We start from the raw sequence: 19,311 nt of genomic DNA, 5'->3' as shown, positions 1-19,311 counted from the left end.
ACCTCTGGCTAAACAGATTTTGCAGGTTTTTTAAACAATCAAAACCCCTGCTGAAATTCTTTGATCAGAGGTGAAAGTGAGATGAGCGTATACACCATGGGCATTTCTACACCAGCCTAAAATCCTGCATTTAAAACAGGGCTTCCTGCCTGTTTTAGATGCAGGATCACCACTGACTCCCATTACATGCGCTCCCCCCTGCCCATATCTGAGTCTCCCATTATCTTTCATTGATCTCGCTCCTCTTCTTGCCGCTTTAACTCTTTTCACAGAGGAAACTGAAGCGGAACACAACGGGGTAATGTGATAGCTCATTATCTGTGATCTATTTAAAAACAGAATAAAGGGCATTGAGTGCAGGAGGGTCATGGCAGAAAGAGCCCGCAAACTTCCGTGAAGGAGTGATCTCAGTCACAGGATAAAAGCTCAGTATGATGAAGCCCCGTGAGCAGTGTTCTCTTCATTAAACTAACTTCAGTTGTATGAAAAAGCTATGGTCTGTCTCAAGCCTTAAAGCAAGGGTAGGCAACTTCTGTGGTCCAATCTGCCAACACCCAGAAATCACCAAGGGCTACAACCCTTCTGCGCTGAAGGTGGCCAATAAATATTTTAAATAAATAAAAATAAATCCTCCATGTCGCTACAATTGCCACCGTCGCTGGTGGATCTGCTGCTGAAATGTGGAGGCAGCAGCAAAAAAGCAGCGCTTTCTCTTTAAACCAAGGTGTGTAGAAGCACTGTCCTTGTTTTAAAGCAAAATTGCACTCCTGGAAGCCTCCTTCACTGTGCAGCAAAGGGCCTCAGATTTGGGGACCCATTTAGTATATTGGTCTCTCTCTTGCTCTAGGCCGATTGACTTCTTGAGCACATCAGCTAGGGTTGGAGATCCTTTTATACAGCTTTAATAAAGGACACCAGAAAATAAAAGCACCAAAAATTTCGTACAGGGCTTTTTCAGTTTCAGTACCCAGGTTGTAGGATTCCCTATCCAGGGGACCCCCAATCCCCCCGCCCAGGCCTTCACTGGAGTTTCAGCATGCTAAATCCTTTTTGTCTTGCTGTGTCTTCTCATTTTTAGTGTTGTTTTATGGATTGTATCTTGTTTTAACTCAGGTTTTGAATTACTCTGGGGGCAATTAAAATATTATCAATAAATTAATATGTATACTCACATGGTTTCTACCAGTCACTCCTGGATAAATTCCATCTAAATACAGGACACCAAGATTGAAAGATGCCTCAGGATTGCCCATAGCTTCAGCTTTTAACCAGTATTTGGCTGCTTCTGCATAGTCCCTTTTAAAGTTATGATAATACCAGCCCAGGCCATTCACTGCCTGAGGCAGTCCCTGTAGGTAAAAAGTGGACAATCTTAAAATCAGTCAGGTTGTGCAGAATGTTTCAGTCCCCACGCTCCCTTGCTAGAGGACACAACAGCTAACAGAGACATCGGGCCAATCAAAGGCTATACAGGGCACAAGGTTGTCTGAGCATATTTTTTAAAGTATTCATTAAACACAACCATTTTGATTACAAACTGCCCAAGAGAGTGTGCAGGATAGCTTTATGGTTCCACTCCTATGTGGACAGCTGCTTTCAGAAGGTGGTGCTGGAGGATTTCTGCTGGACCCCTTGGCATTTATGCTTTGGGCTCCCCAGTGCTATTGAACATTTACATGAAACTGCTGAGTGTGCGGCCATCCAGAGATTTCGAGTGCAGAGTCATCAGTATACCCAGCCCTATTTCTCTTTTTCATCAGATCCTGGTGAGGTATTGGAAGTGGTTAATCAGTGGCTGACTGTGGTAATGGAATGGATGAGGGCAAAAAAAACAAGCTCAATCCAGATGAGATGGAGGTGCTGTTGATGGGTGGCTCATCTATCCAGGGTAATGGTGTTCAACCTGTTCTGGAAGAGGTTGCACTCCCCCTAAAGGATCAAGTTTATAATTTGGGGATCTATCTCTGTTACTACAGGCACAAATGTCCTCTGTGGCATGGGGAGACTTCTACCAGCTTAGGCTGGTACACCAACTATGTCCCTACCTAGATGGTGATTGCCTGGTCTTGGTGATCCATGACCTGGTAACCTGTTTCTTAGATTATTGGTCAAGAAGCAACAGTAAGAACCAGACATGGAACAACCGAGTGGTTCAAAATTGGGAAAGGAGTACGACAAGGCTGCATATTGTCACCCTGCTTATTTAACTTATATGCAGAGTACATCATGAGAAACGCCGGGTTGGATGAACCACAGGTCGGAATTAAGATTGCCGGAGAATTATCAACAACCTCCGATATGCAGACGATACCACCCTAATGGCAGAAAGCGAAGAGGATCTCAAGAGCCTCTTGTTGAGGGTGAAAGAGGAGAGTGCAAAAGCTGGTTTGAAACTCAACATTAAAAAAACGAAGATCATGGCATCTGGCCCCATCACTTCCTGGCATATAGAAGGGGAAGAAATGGAAGCAGTGAAAGTTTTTACTTTCTTGGGCTCCAAGATCACCGCAGACAGTGCCTGTAGCCATGAAATTAAAAAACGCTTGCTCCTTGGGAGGAAAGCTATGGCAAACCTAGACAGCATAGTAAGAAGCAGAGACATCACCCTGCCGACAAAGGTCCGTCTAATCAAAGCTATGGTTTTCCCAGTAGTAATGTATGGCTGTGAGAGCTGGACTATAAGGAAGGCTGAGCGCCGAAGAATTGATGCTTTCGAACTGTGGTGCTGGAGAAGACTCTTACAAGTCCCCTGGCTGCAAGGAGGTGAAATCAGTCAATCCTAAAGGAAATCAACCCTGAGTGCTCATTGGAAGGTCAGATACTGAAGCTGAAGATCAAATATTTTGGCCACCTAATGCGAAGAGAAAACTCTCTGGAAAAGACCCTGATGCTGGGAAAGACTGAAGGCAAAAGGAGAAGGGGACCACAGAGGATGAGATGGCTAGATAGCATCACTGATGCAATGAATATGAACTTGAGCACACTCCGGGAGAGAGCGCAGGACAGGAAGGCCTGGCGTGCTATGGTCCATGGGGTCACGAAGAGTCGGACATGACTGAACAACTGAACAACAACAACAACAACAAATCCCCAGAGTATGGGCGGGGGGTCAGACGATTGCAGGGGGAAAAGAAGCCACCATGGCTTCTCCCCACACACGTGTATGTTATGTGCATGCCCGTTGCTTACATAATTACCTGGGCTACAGCGTGGGTTGGTGTGTCGTTCGAACCCAGCGTGTGGTGCAGCGGATGTGGCTTTGTGCAACACCTACTGCAGGGCATGGGTTGTAGGGTGGACACAAAGCCAAAGTGGTTTTCAGTGTATAAAGCCCTTCATGTCTTAGGGCCTCAGTATCAGAAGGACCAACTCTGCTCTAAAATGGTGGGTGGCTACAAGTGAATGGCCTTTTTAGTGGTAGTTCTCCATAAGTGGAATGCCCTCCCCAGAGGACTTCCATCTGGCTCCTACTTTGTTGATTTTTTAGCACCAAGCAAAGACCTTTTTATTTTCTTGGGTGTTTTAACTTGCTACACTTTACTTCCTAGTTGTATCTTAAAGATGAGTTTTAGAGCTGTTTTATCTCTGTGGATATTTTTTGATCTTTTTAGTTGCTTTTGCTACTTTAGTCTTTACTACTTTAAATTCTGTTTGTAAGTATTTTAGAAATAATTGTATTGTATTTAGCTCATTTTTTGTATTGTGCCACATTTTTCCTGGTCTAAAAAACTTGGTGAAAGTGCTGGTTGGACACAGAAGCGAAACTGGAGGGTCATGACGTCATCTAGATAACCTGTAAACAACCGTGAATAGGAAATGACAAGCGCACGACAAATGCCTCATATAGAAAAGCCCTTTATCAGAGGAGAGATGGAGAGAGAGAATTATCTGAGCTGGCTAGTGCACAATCTCTTGGCCTATATAAACTGTTACCTTTGATGCAGCTTTTCTCATCAGATGTAGAGCAAGTCTTCTGTTCTTTTTCACACCTTGACCCTAAGCAATGACAAAGGTCAGTTTTAGAAATGTGCAAAGCCCTCTTATTTCAACCTCATTGAAAAATGACATTCCCTGTTTGGAACATTAATTAAAAATGGATACGTAATTTTTTGCAAGGGTAGGATTTTCCAAAGCAAAAATGGTGTCTTAGCAAAAATGTGCTTTGTTCCCTATTCAGGTGCTGACTGGCTTGCTAATGCCTTACAAGATCAACGTATTGCGTATCTGCCTACATTCTGTGAAAGCGCCTTAATTGCACAACAGCTTGTGCAACCAGTCATTTTTTTTCCTTTGAAGATGTGCAATAATTCTTCAGAAGCCTGCTACTCTATTAAGGTCACAGATACAGAACTGCCAGTATGTGATTTTTCTTTTGTGAATCAATAACACAGGCATTTATTCCATGCATATTAAATTGTTTATTTTTCTATTTTATTGTAAACTACACAATCATTTCTTTTCTTTATTTAGCAAATTGCTAAGATCATTTTTGCTTGGAACTGGAAATCAGTGCTAATTCCAACAACCGCAGAATGGTTGAAAAGGATGATGGAAATCTCAGGAATCTCAGAAATGAGTATACTTAAGGACAAAATATACCAAAGCAATGTATCCACGGTCTTGGTTGAATTGGGAGAAAAATGGAAACCATTTATGTTGCAATATTTATTTTTGAAAGGATTGGAAAGGATTTTTTTCTGCAATGCCGTAACACGATAAAAAGGGAGAATATTCTATTGCTGTTAATGTTTAAAAACTCATCTTACCTTGAATAAAACAATGGAATAATCATATATGGATACTAGGTCTCCAGTTTCCAAGGCACCCTTTGCATACCACTCCACGGCTGCTTTGGGATTTTTTCCCACTCCTTGCTGGCCCCAGAAAAGCATCTGTCCAAGACGTTGCTGAAACACGACTAAAATGTCAATACATCTCAAGTGTGAAATCTAAAGATTAAATACAGATGTCCACACAAATGTATGCAAGTTTTAATAGGGCCAAGAGAAGTGCTTTAAGGAATCAAAAAAGACAACTAGATGAGGGCTCTTTGACAGTGTAGATGAATTCATACATTACTGTACTAATGAGGGTGTGTATTTGAATCCATTTCTACCTGGTTTGGAATGCAGGGTGGAAATGCACATCCTCGACAACTGTCCCAGACTGCATACGTGAGATTTGTGCATATCTGGATGAAGGTGCATTGTGTCTGTGAGATATACAGTGCAACCTTGTATACTGTTTTTGGCTAAGTGAAAGCACATAGTACTTAATATAATTCAGGTCATACCGAAAAAACAATGAAAGGTGAAATATACTAATGTACACTTTACCTGTGCGGCTGCATCTCCTCTTGTTGCTTCATGTTTCAACCACATGAAGATGTCGCCATTTTCTTTGGTTTGTGCTTTCAATAATTCATCATCCTTAAGCCTGATTTCTTCTACAAATGCCTAAAATAAAAGAAAGAAAACATTTAAAAATGTAAGTGAGAAAGATCTCATTCATACCACTGAAAGTGTTGTGTTTTCGAGTGTTCTTCTGCTCTGTTCTAGTGCTCAGAGCTCTTACAGTTTGCCTTTTAGACTGTGCTACGTTGACCAAAAGGGGCTACTGTTAGCCGGTACACCACTGAGTTACATGCACAAGGCCCTGGCATCTCCTATTAAAGCAAAGCTTTCCCAACCTGGTGCCTTCCAGAGGTATTGGAATGCAAGTCCTACCATCCCCATGGCTGGGGACAATGGGAGTTGTAGTCCAAGACATCTGGAGGACACCTCAGACATGGGAGCTGCTGCCAGTCAGAGTAAACAATACTGGGATGGATGTATGGATGTGCTGGCTCAGCTTAAAGAAGCTTTGTCTGTATAAGCTGCAGTTAATACCAGGAGCACCATTTCAAATTCTGGGCGGATGGGGGGAGATTCAAAGCAAGGGTCAAAGCGAAGGTCAAAGCAGCGATGCAGGCGGGAAATTGTTCACTTTTAGAAATGCATTGTTTAATAAATTTAATTAGTAACATAATGAATGAACACAGTATCAGTCAAACTGGAAAACTGGAATGGGTATAACATTGGTGAAATCTAAAATCAAAGTTGCAATCAACTTTTTTTCAGATGACTATCCCTCGGAAGCACATATATGTATGTACACAGCTCTTCAGGCTCACTAAAATGAATATATTGTTTTCAGGGCCTCTATTTCTGAAAATAAAAATCTAAATAATCTAAGGGAGAAGACAGCCATAGGATACGTCGGTTTCCAGCAACTGACCTTCTCTCCCTCCCGCGCTGTCTCTCAGGCAGCTCAGAACGGCCCCATGCTCAGAAGAGGAGTGCAGAGTGATGAAAACGGGGCGTTCTGGGGTGGGGAAGGAGGAAATGCTGGTATGGCATATCCTATGTGTCATTCTGGCAGCCACTTCCCCCACTCCACCTTCCCACAGCTAGACAACCAAAATCGTCTGTCTAGCCACAAATGCAGGGCAGCTGAAGTGCAGAGGGGACGCTCCCCTCCACAGTTCTTCGGCCCTGCATTGGAGAGGCGGTTGCCTCTGAGTTTGGAGGCGGCCGCCTATCCCCATAGGATTGCGCTCTTAGAAAAGTAAATGGCACTGAGTTGTCATGTCTTTAAATATTTACAAATATGCCAATAAAAATAATTTCCAAGTAAAGCTTTGAATTTGTTTGAATATAACATTTAAACTACATGAGAAGTGCCCTTCATTGAATTTTCTTCCTTAATTATTTCAGTCCAGCTACTTTTGGCAATTGGAAAAAAAATCTCAGATATTTGTGCACTTTGCAAAATTAGCATTACATACTTTTAATGTTTATTTATACTCATTGTAAGTCAAATAAACATGCTAAATCAGATCTCCATCAAACAGAGCAGAGGAAAATTTTCTGATTCAAAATTGTCTGGAAAACCCACATCATGGGTGCAACGGCTTGCTGTGAATATATCAAAGATTAAACTGAAAAACAGCAGGATGTCTTAAAAGCAGTTGTTGTGCTTTTTTAAAAAAAATTAATGCATTAAAATGCTCAGACACAGAATAAATCCCGATAGCACAGTTCTTTTACCTGATCTCTGTCCGTAGTATGTTGATCGCGCTGCGTCTTTACAGCGACATCACTATAGTAAGCATATGCCACCTCCAGATCTCGTGGGTAACTATTAATGCCTTGGTAATGCTTATATCCAAGGTTCATCAAGGCCAGCCTATCACCTCCCTGGGCTGCAACCAAACTGTACAGCAGCCCCTGGGAGCAATTAACAAATAGGAGAGTAAATTCAATAAAGGCCAACAAAATCTTTCATGCAGCCCCCCCAGGGATGTGCTCAGTACTTTGCAAATACTAGATCAGGTTCAAAAGATAACAGCAAGAACACAGTCATGAACTCTTGTCTTTTATATGGCCATTCATGTATTGAAGGAATAAGGACTAGAGACAGGCAAATGAGAAAATAGTTTTTAAGAGGTTTGGAAGTGATGTGAGAGAGACTTTGCTTCCCATGGTATATACAAACATTTCTCTTGCCCAACCTAGTGCCCAGGGCTGGCCTTAGGGGTGGGCTAGCTGGGTGGTCACCCAGGGTGCTTTGCTGAGAGAAATGCCAAGCTGAGTGGCTGTGCTTTCAAATATACTGTTTGCAGGGAGCTAGGGTGGCAAAAAGCAAGGGTCTGTAACCTTTCTTTCAAGGTTCTACAGGTTGTTTGGGTACCAGCTACAAATGTGATCTTCCTTCAATTAGCTTTAAAGTATGTTTCTTTTTCAATTTCCACTTTGATGTCATTTACGTTAGGTAAAAACAGTGGAACACAGGTTTACTTTGAGGCAATGTTACTGAGCATTTAACGCTTCAAATACTGTAAACACTATTAGCAGTTTAGCACTATATAAATAATAATAAAATAAAGCTGTAAGCTATAAGAGGTCAGCTGGATAACTTTTTTATTTAGAACTTTATTAATGTTAAAGATAAAAATAATGGATATTATAAAATGAGGAATGTTTACCAAATGATAGGAACTGCTACAAAACAAAACACATTTTAAGTAAAACTTGTGATAGTTCTGTTGTGTTGCAAAGTGCACTGCCACTGCTCAGTTCGGCTTGTGCAAGCTGTAGCACGGTGGCTGAGAGGACAAGGTTTTGAGCAATGTCATTTCCAATGGACATCACACCTGCACCAGGCCCCATAAATCCTCTGGGTGGTCCTGCAAAACCTGACTACAGAGTGGGGTACACCAAAGGCGCTCCTCGCTCAGGGCGCTATTTATCCTGCTAGTGCTCTCCAGATATTTTGAACTACAACTCATATCTACCTATCAGAGCCACTAGCCTGGCGAGCACTAGGGACAGCGTTTTTTCAGAGGTGGCCTCACACTTTTGGAACTCCCACCCCAGACAGCTATGTACGGCCGCATCATTAATGGCTTTTAAAACAACAAGCCAAGGACACATATATTCTAGTCTGCTTTTGGTAATTAAAAGTCATTAGCTGCTACTGCGTGTGTGCATGAGATTGTAATTTGTATGTTTGTAATTTGTAGGCCCTGAATGCCACTTTTTGGTAGAAAGGTGGGGTACAAGTAAAAAACAAACAAACACATTTTTGTAATACTGTAAGCCACCTTGTGAGGACACCTTGTGCATCTTGAAAGAAGTTAAAAATCTTTTAAATAAATAAATAAACTCCTATCACCACAGCCCTCATGGCCAATGGTCAGGGGGTTTGGAAGTTGTTCTTGAAAATATATGGAGGACACCAGGTTGGGAAAGGTTGCTCATGTCCCTCTGTCATCTGTGGACAAATACAAAAATATGCCAAACCTGTTGATCTGAGGTGAAAGTGAGATGAGTGGAAACACTGCAAACAGTGATCCCTCTTTTAAACCACCTTCAGCTCTGAAAAACTGTATCCAGCTTAAGAATGAAATACGGCTGTGAGATGGCAAATATTGCAAATGTTCGTTCTCAAGTAACCCTTGGGCAAAAGTGAGACATCCAAATTCTTACCTGAGCTGGGTCTGCAGGCATACCCAGTCCTATTTCAAAGATAACACCAAGAGCATAGGAAGCTCTGTGATATCCACTACAGCTGGAATCCATCAGGGACAAGACAGACGAGTTTATATAATGTAGGCCATCAGCCCCGGATAGATTTTGAGCAGCTATCTCAAATAACCTGCGTCCAATTTCTAACACTTTGTCCTTTTGGCCTTCAGGTGCTAAAACCATAAGACATAATGTACAATTAAATTCCTGACCTGTGGAAACAGATAAGTTCTGATTAGGTAGCTTCAGTTTTCCCACAGCCTTATTATTGAATAGGTTCAGGGACTATTCTTATGTTATTGTAATAGAATGGTGGATGCTTCCATGCAGTTGGGTCTTATACTGTGCCAGTGACATAACAAAGAGATCCCTACGGGTTCAGGCGTATTATACCTCCCAGGGAATTACTGGGGGAAGTAGCCACATCTGCCACAACAATAAATATAAGAATAGGCCCGTGTCCCTTAAGCCGTAATTCTTAAACTGTGGCCCAGGTACAACCAGTTGTCCTTAGTGCATTCAGGTGGCCCCTAGACCACAATGAAAATGAGAGGAGTATATGCTGAAGAGCCAGAGATTTCTTGCAAAAGTGCAGGAACTGCTAATGGAAAGAAAATAAAAATTAAACTGCCCAATTAACAATGTAAGAACACAAGAAGAGCTCTGCTGGATCAGACCAAAAGCCCATTAAGTCCAGAATCCTATTCCTGCAGCAGCCAATCAGATGCCAATGGGATGCCCACAAGTGGGACATGGGCACAATAGCACCCTCCCACTTGTGTTCCCCAGCAACTGGTACAGAGAAGCATACTGCCCCTGATACTGGAGGTAGTACCTAGCCATCATGACTAGTAGCCATTGATTGCCTTATCCTCCAGGAATTTGTGTAATCCTCTTTGAAAGCTGCCCAATTTGGCAGACACAATTCATTTTGTGGTTTAAAATATCCATGCTTTAACTATGTGTTGTGTGAAAAAGCACATTACCTTCTGACAAATGTAGATCTGTCTCCTGAAACTGTTTGAACATGCTGGGGTATTTGTCCCTTAGTTCTTTCGCCCAAATGAAGCCAGCACACTTGAGGTTCCCTCCGTATTTGTTGCTCATTTCCAAATAATAGTTTTCATGAAGGCCTGAAGAAAATGAAAGTGAATCATCCCAGCAGTATTTGAGAAACCTCTCACATACATATGCTAGTATGTTTTTCAAATATTTTGATGCCATAAAACCACCCCCAAATAGCTCCCTTCTGGTTTAATATAGTGCTGCCCTAAGTTCATCTTAGGTTGCTTGAGGATAAGACAGTAGGCACCTTATATACTACAGACATTCAGCATGATCCTATGCATACTCAAAGGTAAAGCCCAATCTGAATTAAATGGAACTTACTCCCCAATAAGCGTGCTTTGGATTGTAGCCTTAAACTGGTTTACAAATAATTTCCTCTTCCTGTAGAATTGAAGTCCTGCAAGAGAGTCTGTCTAAAGAGCTCTAACACAGAATGCTCAGAACTCTTAACAAAATATAACTCCCAGGATTGCTTGGGGAAACCATGATAGCTACAGTCATTAAAAAAACAATATAGACTTGTAGTGTAGATATGCCCAATCAGTAAAGGAATGTAATATAGATATATGAAGCCACATTTTAGCATTTGTGGTATATTAGCCCACATCCCAGTGAGAAAAAAACAGAATGAACTCTCGTCCATATATAATGGATGGGATATTGCCATGGGGGGAGAGGAAGAATATTCAAAGACTGTAGCTCAGGACCATACTATAGGGGTGCTGTATGTTTTACCCTGTGGGGGGCAATTTATTAGTAGCTTTTGGAGGAAGCAATTTAAACAGGAAAACAGTGTGGTAAGAAGGGTTGCACCCCTTTCCCAGTGCCACATCCACCATCTGAATTGTTCCTCCCAACAGCGGCTTTTAAATTAAAAACACCCCCCCGCCCCCCAATGATAGGAGATCATGTCTTCCACATCATGTCTCTTTTGGCTACTTACACTTTTGTGCTTCTTCAACTTGTTTCAGTGAGAATCCGTACTTGGATGCTGTGCTCTGGATATCTAAGCATTTTTGATAGTACAGGTCAATTCTTTCCAAAATGTCTTTGTTGAAGAAAGGATTTGAAATCTGGAAAAAATGTATACTTGTTTGACAATACTGGCAACTAAAATAGTAACCACATGCATTTTCTAGGTCTGTGTATTAATGGTTAAGACTTTATGTATTAATGGTTAAAATGCAGGTGCACGTTTTATTCTCACTACAGATAAATAAGTACAAAGCTGGTTCAAAGAGGAAGAAGCACTAGACAGTAAGGCTTTCTGTGCTCAGTTCTCTGGAATGAACTCTTGGACAGTGACTCTTCCTTGTTCATTAGTCAATAAAGTCGTTCTGTGATTATAGCAAAGTCTGTGTTCCAAAAATGGTTAGCAGTGTATGGAAATATGCTTTACATCATCTTTAACAATGCTACAAATCCTGATACTGTTAATTAGGGGCTATTCTGTATGGGTTCCAACTGATGAAACGGGGGGATTAATTACTTTCCTTGCTAGCAAGAAAGCACGTGGCGAAGATGGCATCTCATCTGAACTCTTCAAAGGCCTTTTGGAGTGGTGGGCCTTTGAAGAGTTCAGTGGTGGGTCTCAGTTACTGCCAAACCTTTGATTCAGTTTATTAACCTTATAGATTGGAATCTCTTTGAAAGGAATATTAATTAAACATTTGCATCTACAAGAAGGGCAACAAACACCATCCTAGTAATTACCAACCCATCAGCCTAATTGATATTGTGGCTAAACAGTATACAACCGGCCTGTTTGCACGATCACAGTGGGGAAATAAGCCACAGTGGTTATTTCCCTCAGCAGCGTGGCTTGTCATGTAGAATGAACCTGGCTAGGGTGGTTTGTTGCTGTGGTTAACAAGCTACTCAAGCATCCTAGAACAGCCCATGGGTTCAGGGCGGCTTGTTAACCATGGCAACAAGCCACTGTTGCCATGTGCAGAACACGGAAAGCTGCGTCGGCGAGGGTAATTACGCAAATCCCCCTGGCACCCAACCAGCATGTGCAGTGGGGGAAATAAGCCACTGTGGCTTATTTCCCCCGCTGTGATCATGCGAACCCAGTCAAAATCTTTACAATGAAGATGGGAGGAAGATGGGAGACAGGAAAAACATGTCCACTCATAAACAAGCCAGTTTAGAGGCAGGCTTTTCAACTGTGGACAGCTACTTTACCCTGGCCCATTCAGTTGATAAACACTTCAGTCTTAACTTATACATATTCCAAAACAGAAAGCATCAGTTTTGCTTTATGCAGACAAAATAGTTTTATTTTCACATGCCCATCAGAATGTCTTCTGATGACTTAGAGAACCATTGTAAACAGTTATCGTACATCGAGTTGAAGCTGGTGTGCTTTGGCAGGAGACACAAAGCCCACATGTGCCATATTAATCATTTCACAAAACAGGAGGCTAAATGCCACTATGGCCATCCGTTTTTTTGAAATGTGCAGTTCAGAAGTACACTTTCAATGTGTTAGATTGAAGGCAAAACAGATTATTAATGGAATCCTATAGTTCTGGAGAAATAATATGGTAAAACAGAAGGGCCAAGGGTGAACTACATTCTGAGATCTTATATGAAACAGAAGTTTGGGGCCACTCTGACCTCACTGGAACTGGAATTGTTAGAGTTGTTTTAATGGTCCCAAAGAATATCCTTGGGTTCTTACTGATCCGAAAGAGAAATGCTTGCTATGGTTATAAGCTTCCATGTTTGGTTTTAGATGGTCATTATAGGGGCATTATAACTTAAGATCTTCCATTTGGGAGGAGGATGTAGAGTTGAGGTTCTACCCTGCCGTATACAGAGTCGCCCTATCTAAAGGAAGTTAGATGCAGATACCTGGAACAGCTTCTTGCTGGCACTTATTTTTGGTTAAACCAACTGAATAATTTCTACTAGCCCAATGCCATAGCTATATAAACAGAAAATATTGCTTAATATGCCTTTGCAGTGGAGCATGCATATCAAAGAGTCTTTTCTCTTGCGAATGTGGTAGAGTGTTTTAATCCGTGACTATATAGATTTTGATACCTGTGTACTGCACATCAAAATATTGTTAAGACAAATGGTGCAAGCAAATAAATCTTTAGCCATCAATAAGTGGATGTAAGTAAACTGTAATTGCTGCCAAAATTATTTACTAGACCTTAATGGAAAGCTATTGGTTACATATTGATGCAAGCTTCTAAAAGGAAATTCTGCTTCAGAAAACGTTCATGCAGTTTGAGAAATGATTTATATACAGGTTAGCCATTACATGGCACTAGTCGTAATTATATTGGACTGGAGTCAGGAATTCCCTGCTGCTGTTCTGTTCTTGTTGGAGAGACAATAAAGTTCTTGTGTAGCTTCCTGACTGGTGAGTTCTCTAAGACTTTCATGACATGGTGTTGGTGATTGCATTTTAAACCAACGGATTCCTAAGAAGACAAATAAAATGGCACAGTTCCCCGCTTAAAAGCCTTCAGCCTCAATAATCCTGCAGCACAGTCTGAATGGATGGAAATAATGGTTTGCTTTTGCTTGGCCATAAAGCTCCACAAGGAGTAAGGAACAATGCAAACAAGTTCACTCCTTTATGCTATAGGGAAAGAACCACAACAGACTGCCCACAAATGTTACAGTGGAAATCAGTGAGAGTCCCAAACTTAAAAAGATGGCAGAGTCAGGCATAGATCGCACTACGTCCACTCCCACATGTATCTTTTGTACACTCACCTTTCCAGTATCTAAGCCATTAAGACGATAGTATTTCACTGGTCCAAAGTATCCTTCAATACCTGATGAATATCCACTGCCTCCAAAAACTAAGTATCCAGAAGTGTCATCAAAATAGAAATCTTCCCTAAAACTAGAAAAGAAAATAAGCTGATGAAGGGAGAGTGCCTTTTCGGTAGTTGCCCCCCATTTATGGAATAATCTCCCTGACGAGGCCCACCTAGCGCCAACATTGTCATCTTTTCAGTGCCAGGTTAAAACTGCCCTCTTCTCTTAGGCATTTGGCAATGTACAATGAGTCTCCCAACTGTCTCTGGCTGATTGTTTTGAACTGTTTTAGATATATGTTGTTGTTGTGTGTGTTATTTGTTTTATGTCATTATGTGAAGAGTTTTTATATTTTATATAATGTATTTTAATGGCTTTTAATTTTTGTGAACCGCCCAGAGAGTTTCGGCTATGGGGAGGTTTAGAAATATAATAAATTAATTAATGAAATTAATGAATGATGTTTTGGGGAAAAAAATAAACAGTGTGATGCAAATAAAATTTCTGTGTCCCTGGCAGGCAGAGGGCTGCACCATGGAAGGTATGCTGTGAATCATAACCAAGAAGGCACTCTGCATAACAAGGTAAGACAGGAGAATGCTATTGCAATCATGTGCTGCTGTGGGCTTCCCATAGGCACCTGGTTGGGCACTGTGGGAACAGAATGCTGGACTAGGCAGGCCTTTGGTCTGATCCAGCAGGGCTCTCCTTATGTTCTCACAGGATGGGAAGGACAGCAGTTAAGACAATCACCCAGTTATTATTATAAGAAGGAGTTCTCAAAGTGATGAGACAGGCCAGATTCTGGGGATTTATAGGACAAGATGAAATCCCATTAGGTTTATAGGGCAAGATGAAACCCCGATTGGGGAGGGGGGGGCATTACCTGGCTCCCTTTGCCTTTGCCCCCCACCCCCGCAAAGGAATGCGGCCCTGCGAGTTTCTCTGAAATGGAATTTGGCCCTCCGGATGAAAGAGGTTTTGCACCTCCGACTTACTGTATCTTAACCAGTAAATTCCAGTCTTGTTGTAAATTCCAGAGGCGGCTGCCTGAGCCATCTCTGCATGTGTCATTGGTCTGGGCTTGCCTACTGGCACAGGCACAGGTGACTGATCCATGCAGAAACATGGGGGCAGAGGTTTCTCTGAAGGCAAGCAACTCTTCCACAGTGTAGTAAAAGGAAGCTTGTCCATTGTAAGAGTAAAGCGTGCTTCCAATTTTCATGCACAGACGTGTGCCCCAGTAAGTTTTACAATAATGTCGCATCTTTGTGAAAGTAGCATGAAGGACTTGCTTACAACTTGCAGTAATTTGTGAGGACTGCCTCATATGTAACTGGAGTAGTTCAGGACCCTCTGCCTGCGATCTGGCCCCTCAAAGTCCCAGTAATGTCTTCATGAAGGAAAAGGCGGCCTGTGCCCCTGCCAGTCCCAGCCTCAAGGACAAGTGATGCCGGCCCCACACATGCGATTCCTTCTCACAGGTGGAATCTTGTAGCACTAGGGAAGTTGTTCCCAGATGACAAACAAATGAAATCTACTTCTTTACCCGGGTTGATATACTGAACTGGTAAAAAAAAAAAAAAAAAGAGAGAGAGAGAGAAGGGAAATAGTTTCCTGGTAAAATTGTGCTGTGTCAGCTGAACACGGTGATGTGGGGCAGAAAAATTTCCATCTCATAATTTCAGCAGCAAAAATAAGTGTGTGCCAATTGCAAATGCAATACTAGGCAAGCTTGGCAGTTTCAGACTTGTAATGAATGTTTTTTTCAGGTGAAAAGAGAGAACACATATATATCCTTGGAATACATATATGTCCCAGAGTGAAATGAAACTAATGAATATTGACAGTGAAACTGAAGGTGCCCCAACAACCTCAGTGGAAGAGTGCTGAATTCTGTTGAAACCACTAAGTGGTTGTCAGTATATCATGCACAGTTCTTTGGGTTGCTAAAATATATTAGCGCGTTAACGGTTTTCAGTACCTGTTTTCCCCCCTTAAATTGCCAATAAAAATGTCTACATAATACAACATTTAAACCGCTTTAAGGGTGCAAGCCTATCAATTGTGCCCTCACTGACTGGAAGCCGCCGAACTCGGAGGCTTCCGATCATGCAATGCAAGGTGAGAGCAGCAGCAGAGGTGATCTTCGCCTTCTTGCCCTCCTGCCCTGCATTTTTCACTAAACAGGTTTTTTTGCCCGTCTAGTGAAGGCATTTGAGAGGGGGCATTTTGTATCCCGGCCTCTCCACTCTCCTCCCCTCCCCACTCACAGAAACTCCATCTTTTCCCCCTCTCTGAGCTCGGGTTCTCGACCTTGGAGGCCAGCTGGGGTGGTTCTTTCCATGCTGGCTGCAAGGGGGAGGGGGGTTGGATCTCTAACTCCCCCTTCCGAGGTCAGAGCACTGTCTCTGACCTTGTAGGGGGGACTCTGAACAATGCTGTGCCCCTCAGATGCTGCCTAGGAGCCATAAGATTTCTCCTAAGTGTGCTTTAGTTTTCTCTCTCAAATATTTCATGTAAAATACATGTGGTGTATTGAGACAAAAAATTAACACAGGGTACTTTTTTAGTTTTGTTTACTAAATACAAATACATGCTAAATTAGATCTTTCTGGGGCTTAAAAAAAATTCCAACACAAACAGAAAAATTTTCCACAAATTTTCCAATTCAAAATTTTCTGGAAAACCCATATCGCTGCCTGAACAATGGTAAAGTGCCAACAATTGAGACTGGAGAATCCACAATACATTTCAAATTGTTTCTCAATAATGTTACATTAAACCCAAGAACCATAAGGAAGTTTTTAGGATGGGATGGATAGGAAAGGAAAAAAACCTGCGGTTATGTAAGAACACACAGTACTAGTTCGAACAGAGGGAAGGAAACAGTAAGAGGAAAACATCTTACTTAAATGTTTGAAGCTGATGACTTTTCAGATTCTTTCTGACGCTCGTTATTTCTATCTAAAAGGAAAATTTAATGTTACTTCTGAAAAGGGATACGCTACAAGTCAATTAAAAATACAATATTTATCTAGTCTTGCTTTGCAAATTCTTGTCAGGATGTTCAGCTGACCCTTCAGAAGAATCCACAAGAATTCACTATCCTGAGGTTGGATCCATATTTACTCTGCATTAACGGCACTGTCAGAAGTGAACTTCCCTTCCCCCTCCTTCCCACAGCACCCTATTTAGCCATCTGAAAACGCTACAGAGTCAGGAGACTGGAGCGAGCTGTGGTGTAGGGGAGAGGAGGGATCCCCTAAAACCAGGCAAAGTAACCCTCTTGCAGAAGGACCCTTCCTCTTGCGGAAGGCAGGTCCTGGATCCAATCCCTTATATACAGAAAATCACCATTACATTTCCATAAAACTATCTCAAATTTACTTCCTCTCTCTGAAAAGTCCAAGGGCCTGTTCAGATGGATGCTACCTGGAGCAGGTGGGGAGAGATCAGGAGCTTTGGGTTCATGTGTCCTGCCCCTTTGTGGGCAAAAGTAAGTAAAGCAACAATGAGATCCTGTGTTTCCAAGATGGAATGCCACCAGTGAAGGCTGGTGGCTGTGATTCCGGTGGGGCTGTGAATCCATTCTGGGTTTCAGTCAGAACCAGCCAGCACTCTAAAGGAGCTATCCAAGGTGCTGAACTTAATTTGGGGATAGGGTTCGGCACTTTGGATAGCTCCTTTAGAGCTCTGGCTGGTTCTGACTGAAATGCTGAATGGATTCACAGCCCCATCGAAATCGGAGCCACCAGCTTCCGCTGAATGCCACCCACCCTCTACATCACCCCCACTGCTCGCACCTTTCGCGTGAGCATCGGCAGCATTGCCCAGCCAAGCTCCTCACTGCTGCTTGCCATCAGACCCCAGGACAAGTCAGAGGATGTGGAAGCCATTAACATTTTGTGTGCAGGGGGGCCGGCGCAATGTGTACTCACAGACTTCCAGGCACACACACACACCCTGCCCAGTATGCATGCACATGTGGGACATGCACAAAATAAACAAGCTAACAAAATAATCATTAAGAAAATTAATGAAGGAGAAACTGAAGCCAAAGGGAAAAAATTGGCTTCCTCCTCTTTTCTCTGGCAGCCTGCTGAGAGGTAAACGCTTTTTTGGCTTTGATCAGTCAGTCATGCTAAGGAGGATGGGGAAAGGAGTGTGTGAGCCTGATGCCTCTCCCAGCTTTTCCCTGCCCACAGTAGAACCCTGGGAATGACATATCACATGCTCCCCAGTCTTTGATAGATGAAAACAGAGACATTCCTAAGCATGGGTGGAAGGGACTAGGGGTGGAGTCAGGCAGCCCTGTTCCACTGCCTAGATTCAAATGTGCAATGAGTAGAAAGCATGAATTAAAGGTGTCTGCAGGTAGACAGTTGCAGGTGACAAGAGCACTGAGGTAAATCACACACTACATGGTAAATCAATTAGTATATATGTGTAGATTAAATCTATCTTGCATAGTGTTATTCAGAGGATATTGGGCTGTACCCTCTGCTAGTTCCATTGCGGGACAGACAACAGGAACTAGAGCTTCTAAAAGCAACTCTGGAAACAAGCAGAAACATTTGTTTCTGGAACGGGACAGGTAAGTAGAACTCCCTTCTTCATTATGAAGCATTTGCTTCTCGATGCACTAGCGGTGGGTCCTACTAGTGCACAAGCAGCACTGGATACTGTCCATTAGTTCCATTTTTAGCGGAGGACCACTAAGGCACATCAAGAAATGACGAGTCCACAGTCACTCAGCAATTCTACAACACAAAATGCTTAAGAATGCTTTACATGCATAGTAAAAGGCAGAGGAAAGAAATGGTGGTTCAGCTATTAAATAAGGATGGCAAAATGATAACAGATGACAAAGAAAAGGCAGAGGTGCTCAATTCCTACTTTGGCTCAGTCTTCTCCCAAAAGAGGGTCTATGACCCCCCTGGCAAAGGCGAAGTACAGGCTGAAGGGGCAGGATTGCAGCTTGAGATCGATAGGCATATGGTCAAGGAACAACTCATTACTTTGAATGAGTTCAAATCTCCAGGGCCAGATGAACTGCATCCTAGAGTAATAAAGGAACTGGCAGAAGAACTCTCAGAACCGCTGTCTATTCTCTTTGAGAAATCATGGAGGACGGGGGAAGTGCCAGATGACTGGAGGAGGGCTAACATTGTCCCTATCTTCAAAAAGGGTAAAAAGGAGGAAACTGGGAACTACAGACCAGTCAGTCTGACATCAATCCCTGGGAAAATTCTGGAGCAGATGATAAAGGAATCCATCTAGAAGCACCTTGACAACAATGCCGTGATTACTTGAAGCCAACATGGATTTGTCAAAAACAAGTCCTGCCAGACAAATCTGATCTCATTTTTTGATCAAGTAACCTCCC

The 19,311-nt window shown here is 42.4% G+C and overlaps 1 protein-coding gene across 3 annotated transcripts in view; it reads right to left on the bottom strand.

Moving 5' to 3' along the window:
• Positions 1–19,311, bottom strand: part of SEL1L3 (SEL1L family member 3) — a 51,413-nt gene that overhangs the window by 20,329 nt on the left and 11,773 nt on the right. For all 3 annotated transcript variants that reach the window (XM_084856989.1, XM_084856990.1, XM_084856991.1), the window contains 10 exons: positions 16,834–16,889; positions 13,875–14,007; positions 11,080–11,209; positions 10,055–10,201; positions 9,030–9,241; positions 7,089–7,268; positions 5,337–5,456; positions 4,767–4,907; positions 3,934–3,996; positions 1,173–1,349 (listed from right to left, as the gene is read on the bottom strand). In XM_084856989.1, coding sequence (XP_084713115.1) covers positions 1,173–1,349; positions 3,934–3,996; positions 4,767–4,907; positions 5,337–5,456; positions 7,089–7,268; positions 9,030–9,241; positions 10,055–10,201; positions 11,080–11,209; positions 13,875–14,007; positions 16,834–16,889 — 1,359 coding nt within the window. The remainder of the gene's footprint in view (positions 1–1,172; positions 1,350–3,933; positions 3,997–4,766; positions 4,908–5,336; positions 5,457–7,088; positions 7,269–9,029; positions 9,242–10,054; positions 10,202–11,079; positions 11,210–13,874; positions 14,008–16,833; positions 16,890–19,311) is intronic.

The sequence above is a fragment of the Heloderma suspectum genome, chromosome 5 (assembly GCF_057233095.1).
Source record: "Heloderma suspectum isolate Gila_16-S chromosome 5, 16-S_ref, whole genome shotgun sequence".
In the NCBI taxonomy this organism is placed as follows: domain Eukaryota; kingdom Metazoa; phylum Chordata; class Lepidosauria; order Squamata; family Helodermatidae; genus Heloderma; species Heloderma suspectum.
Note: the sequence above shows the minus strand (reverse complement) of the source record. Positions and strands in the feature narration are given on the sequence as shown.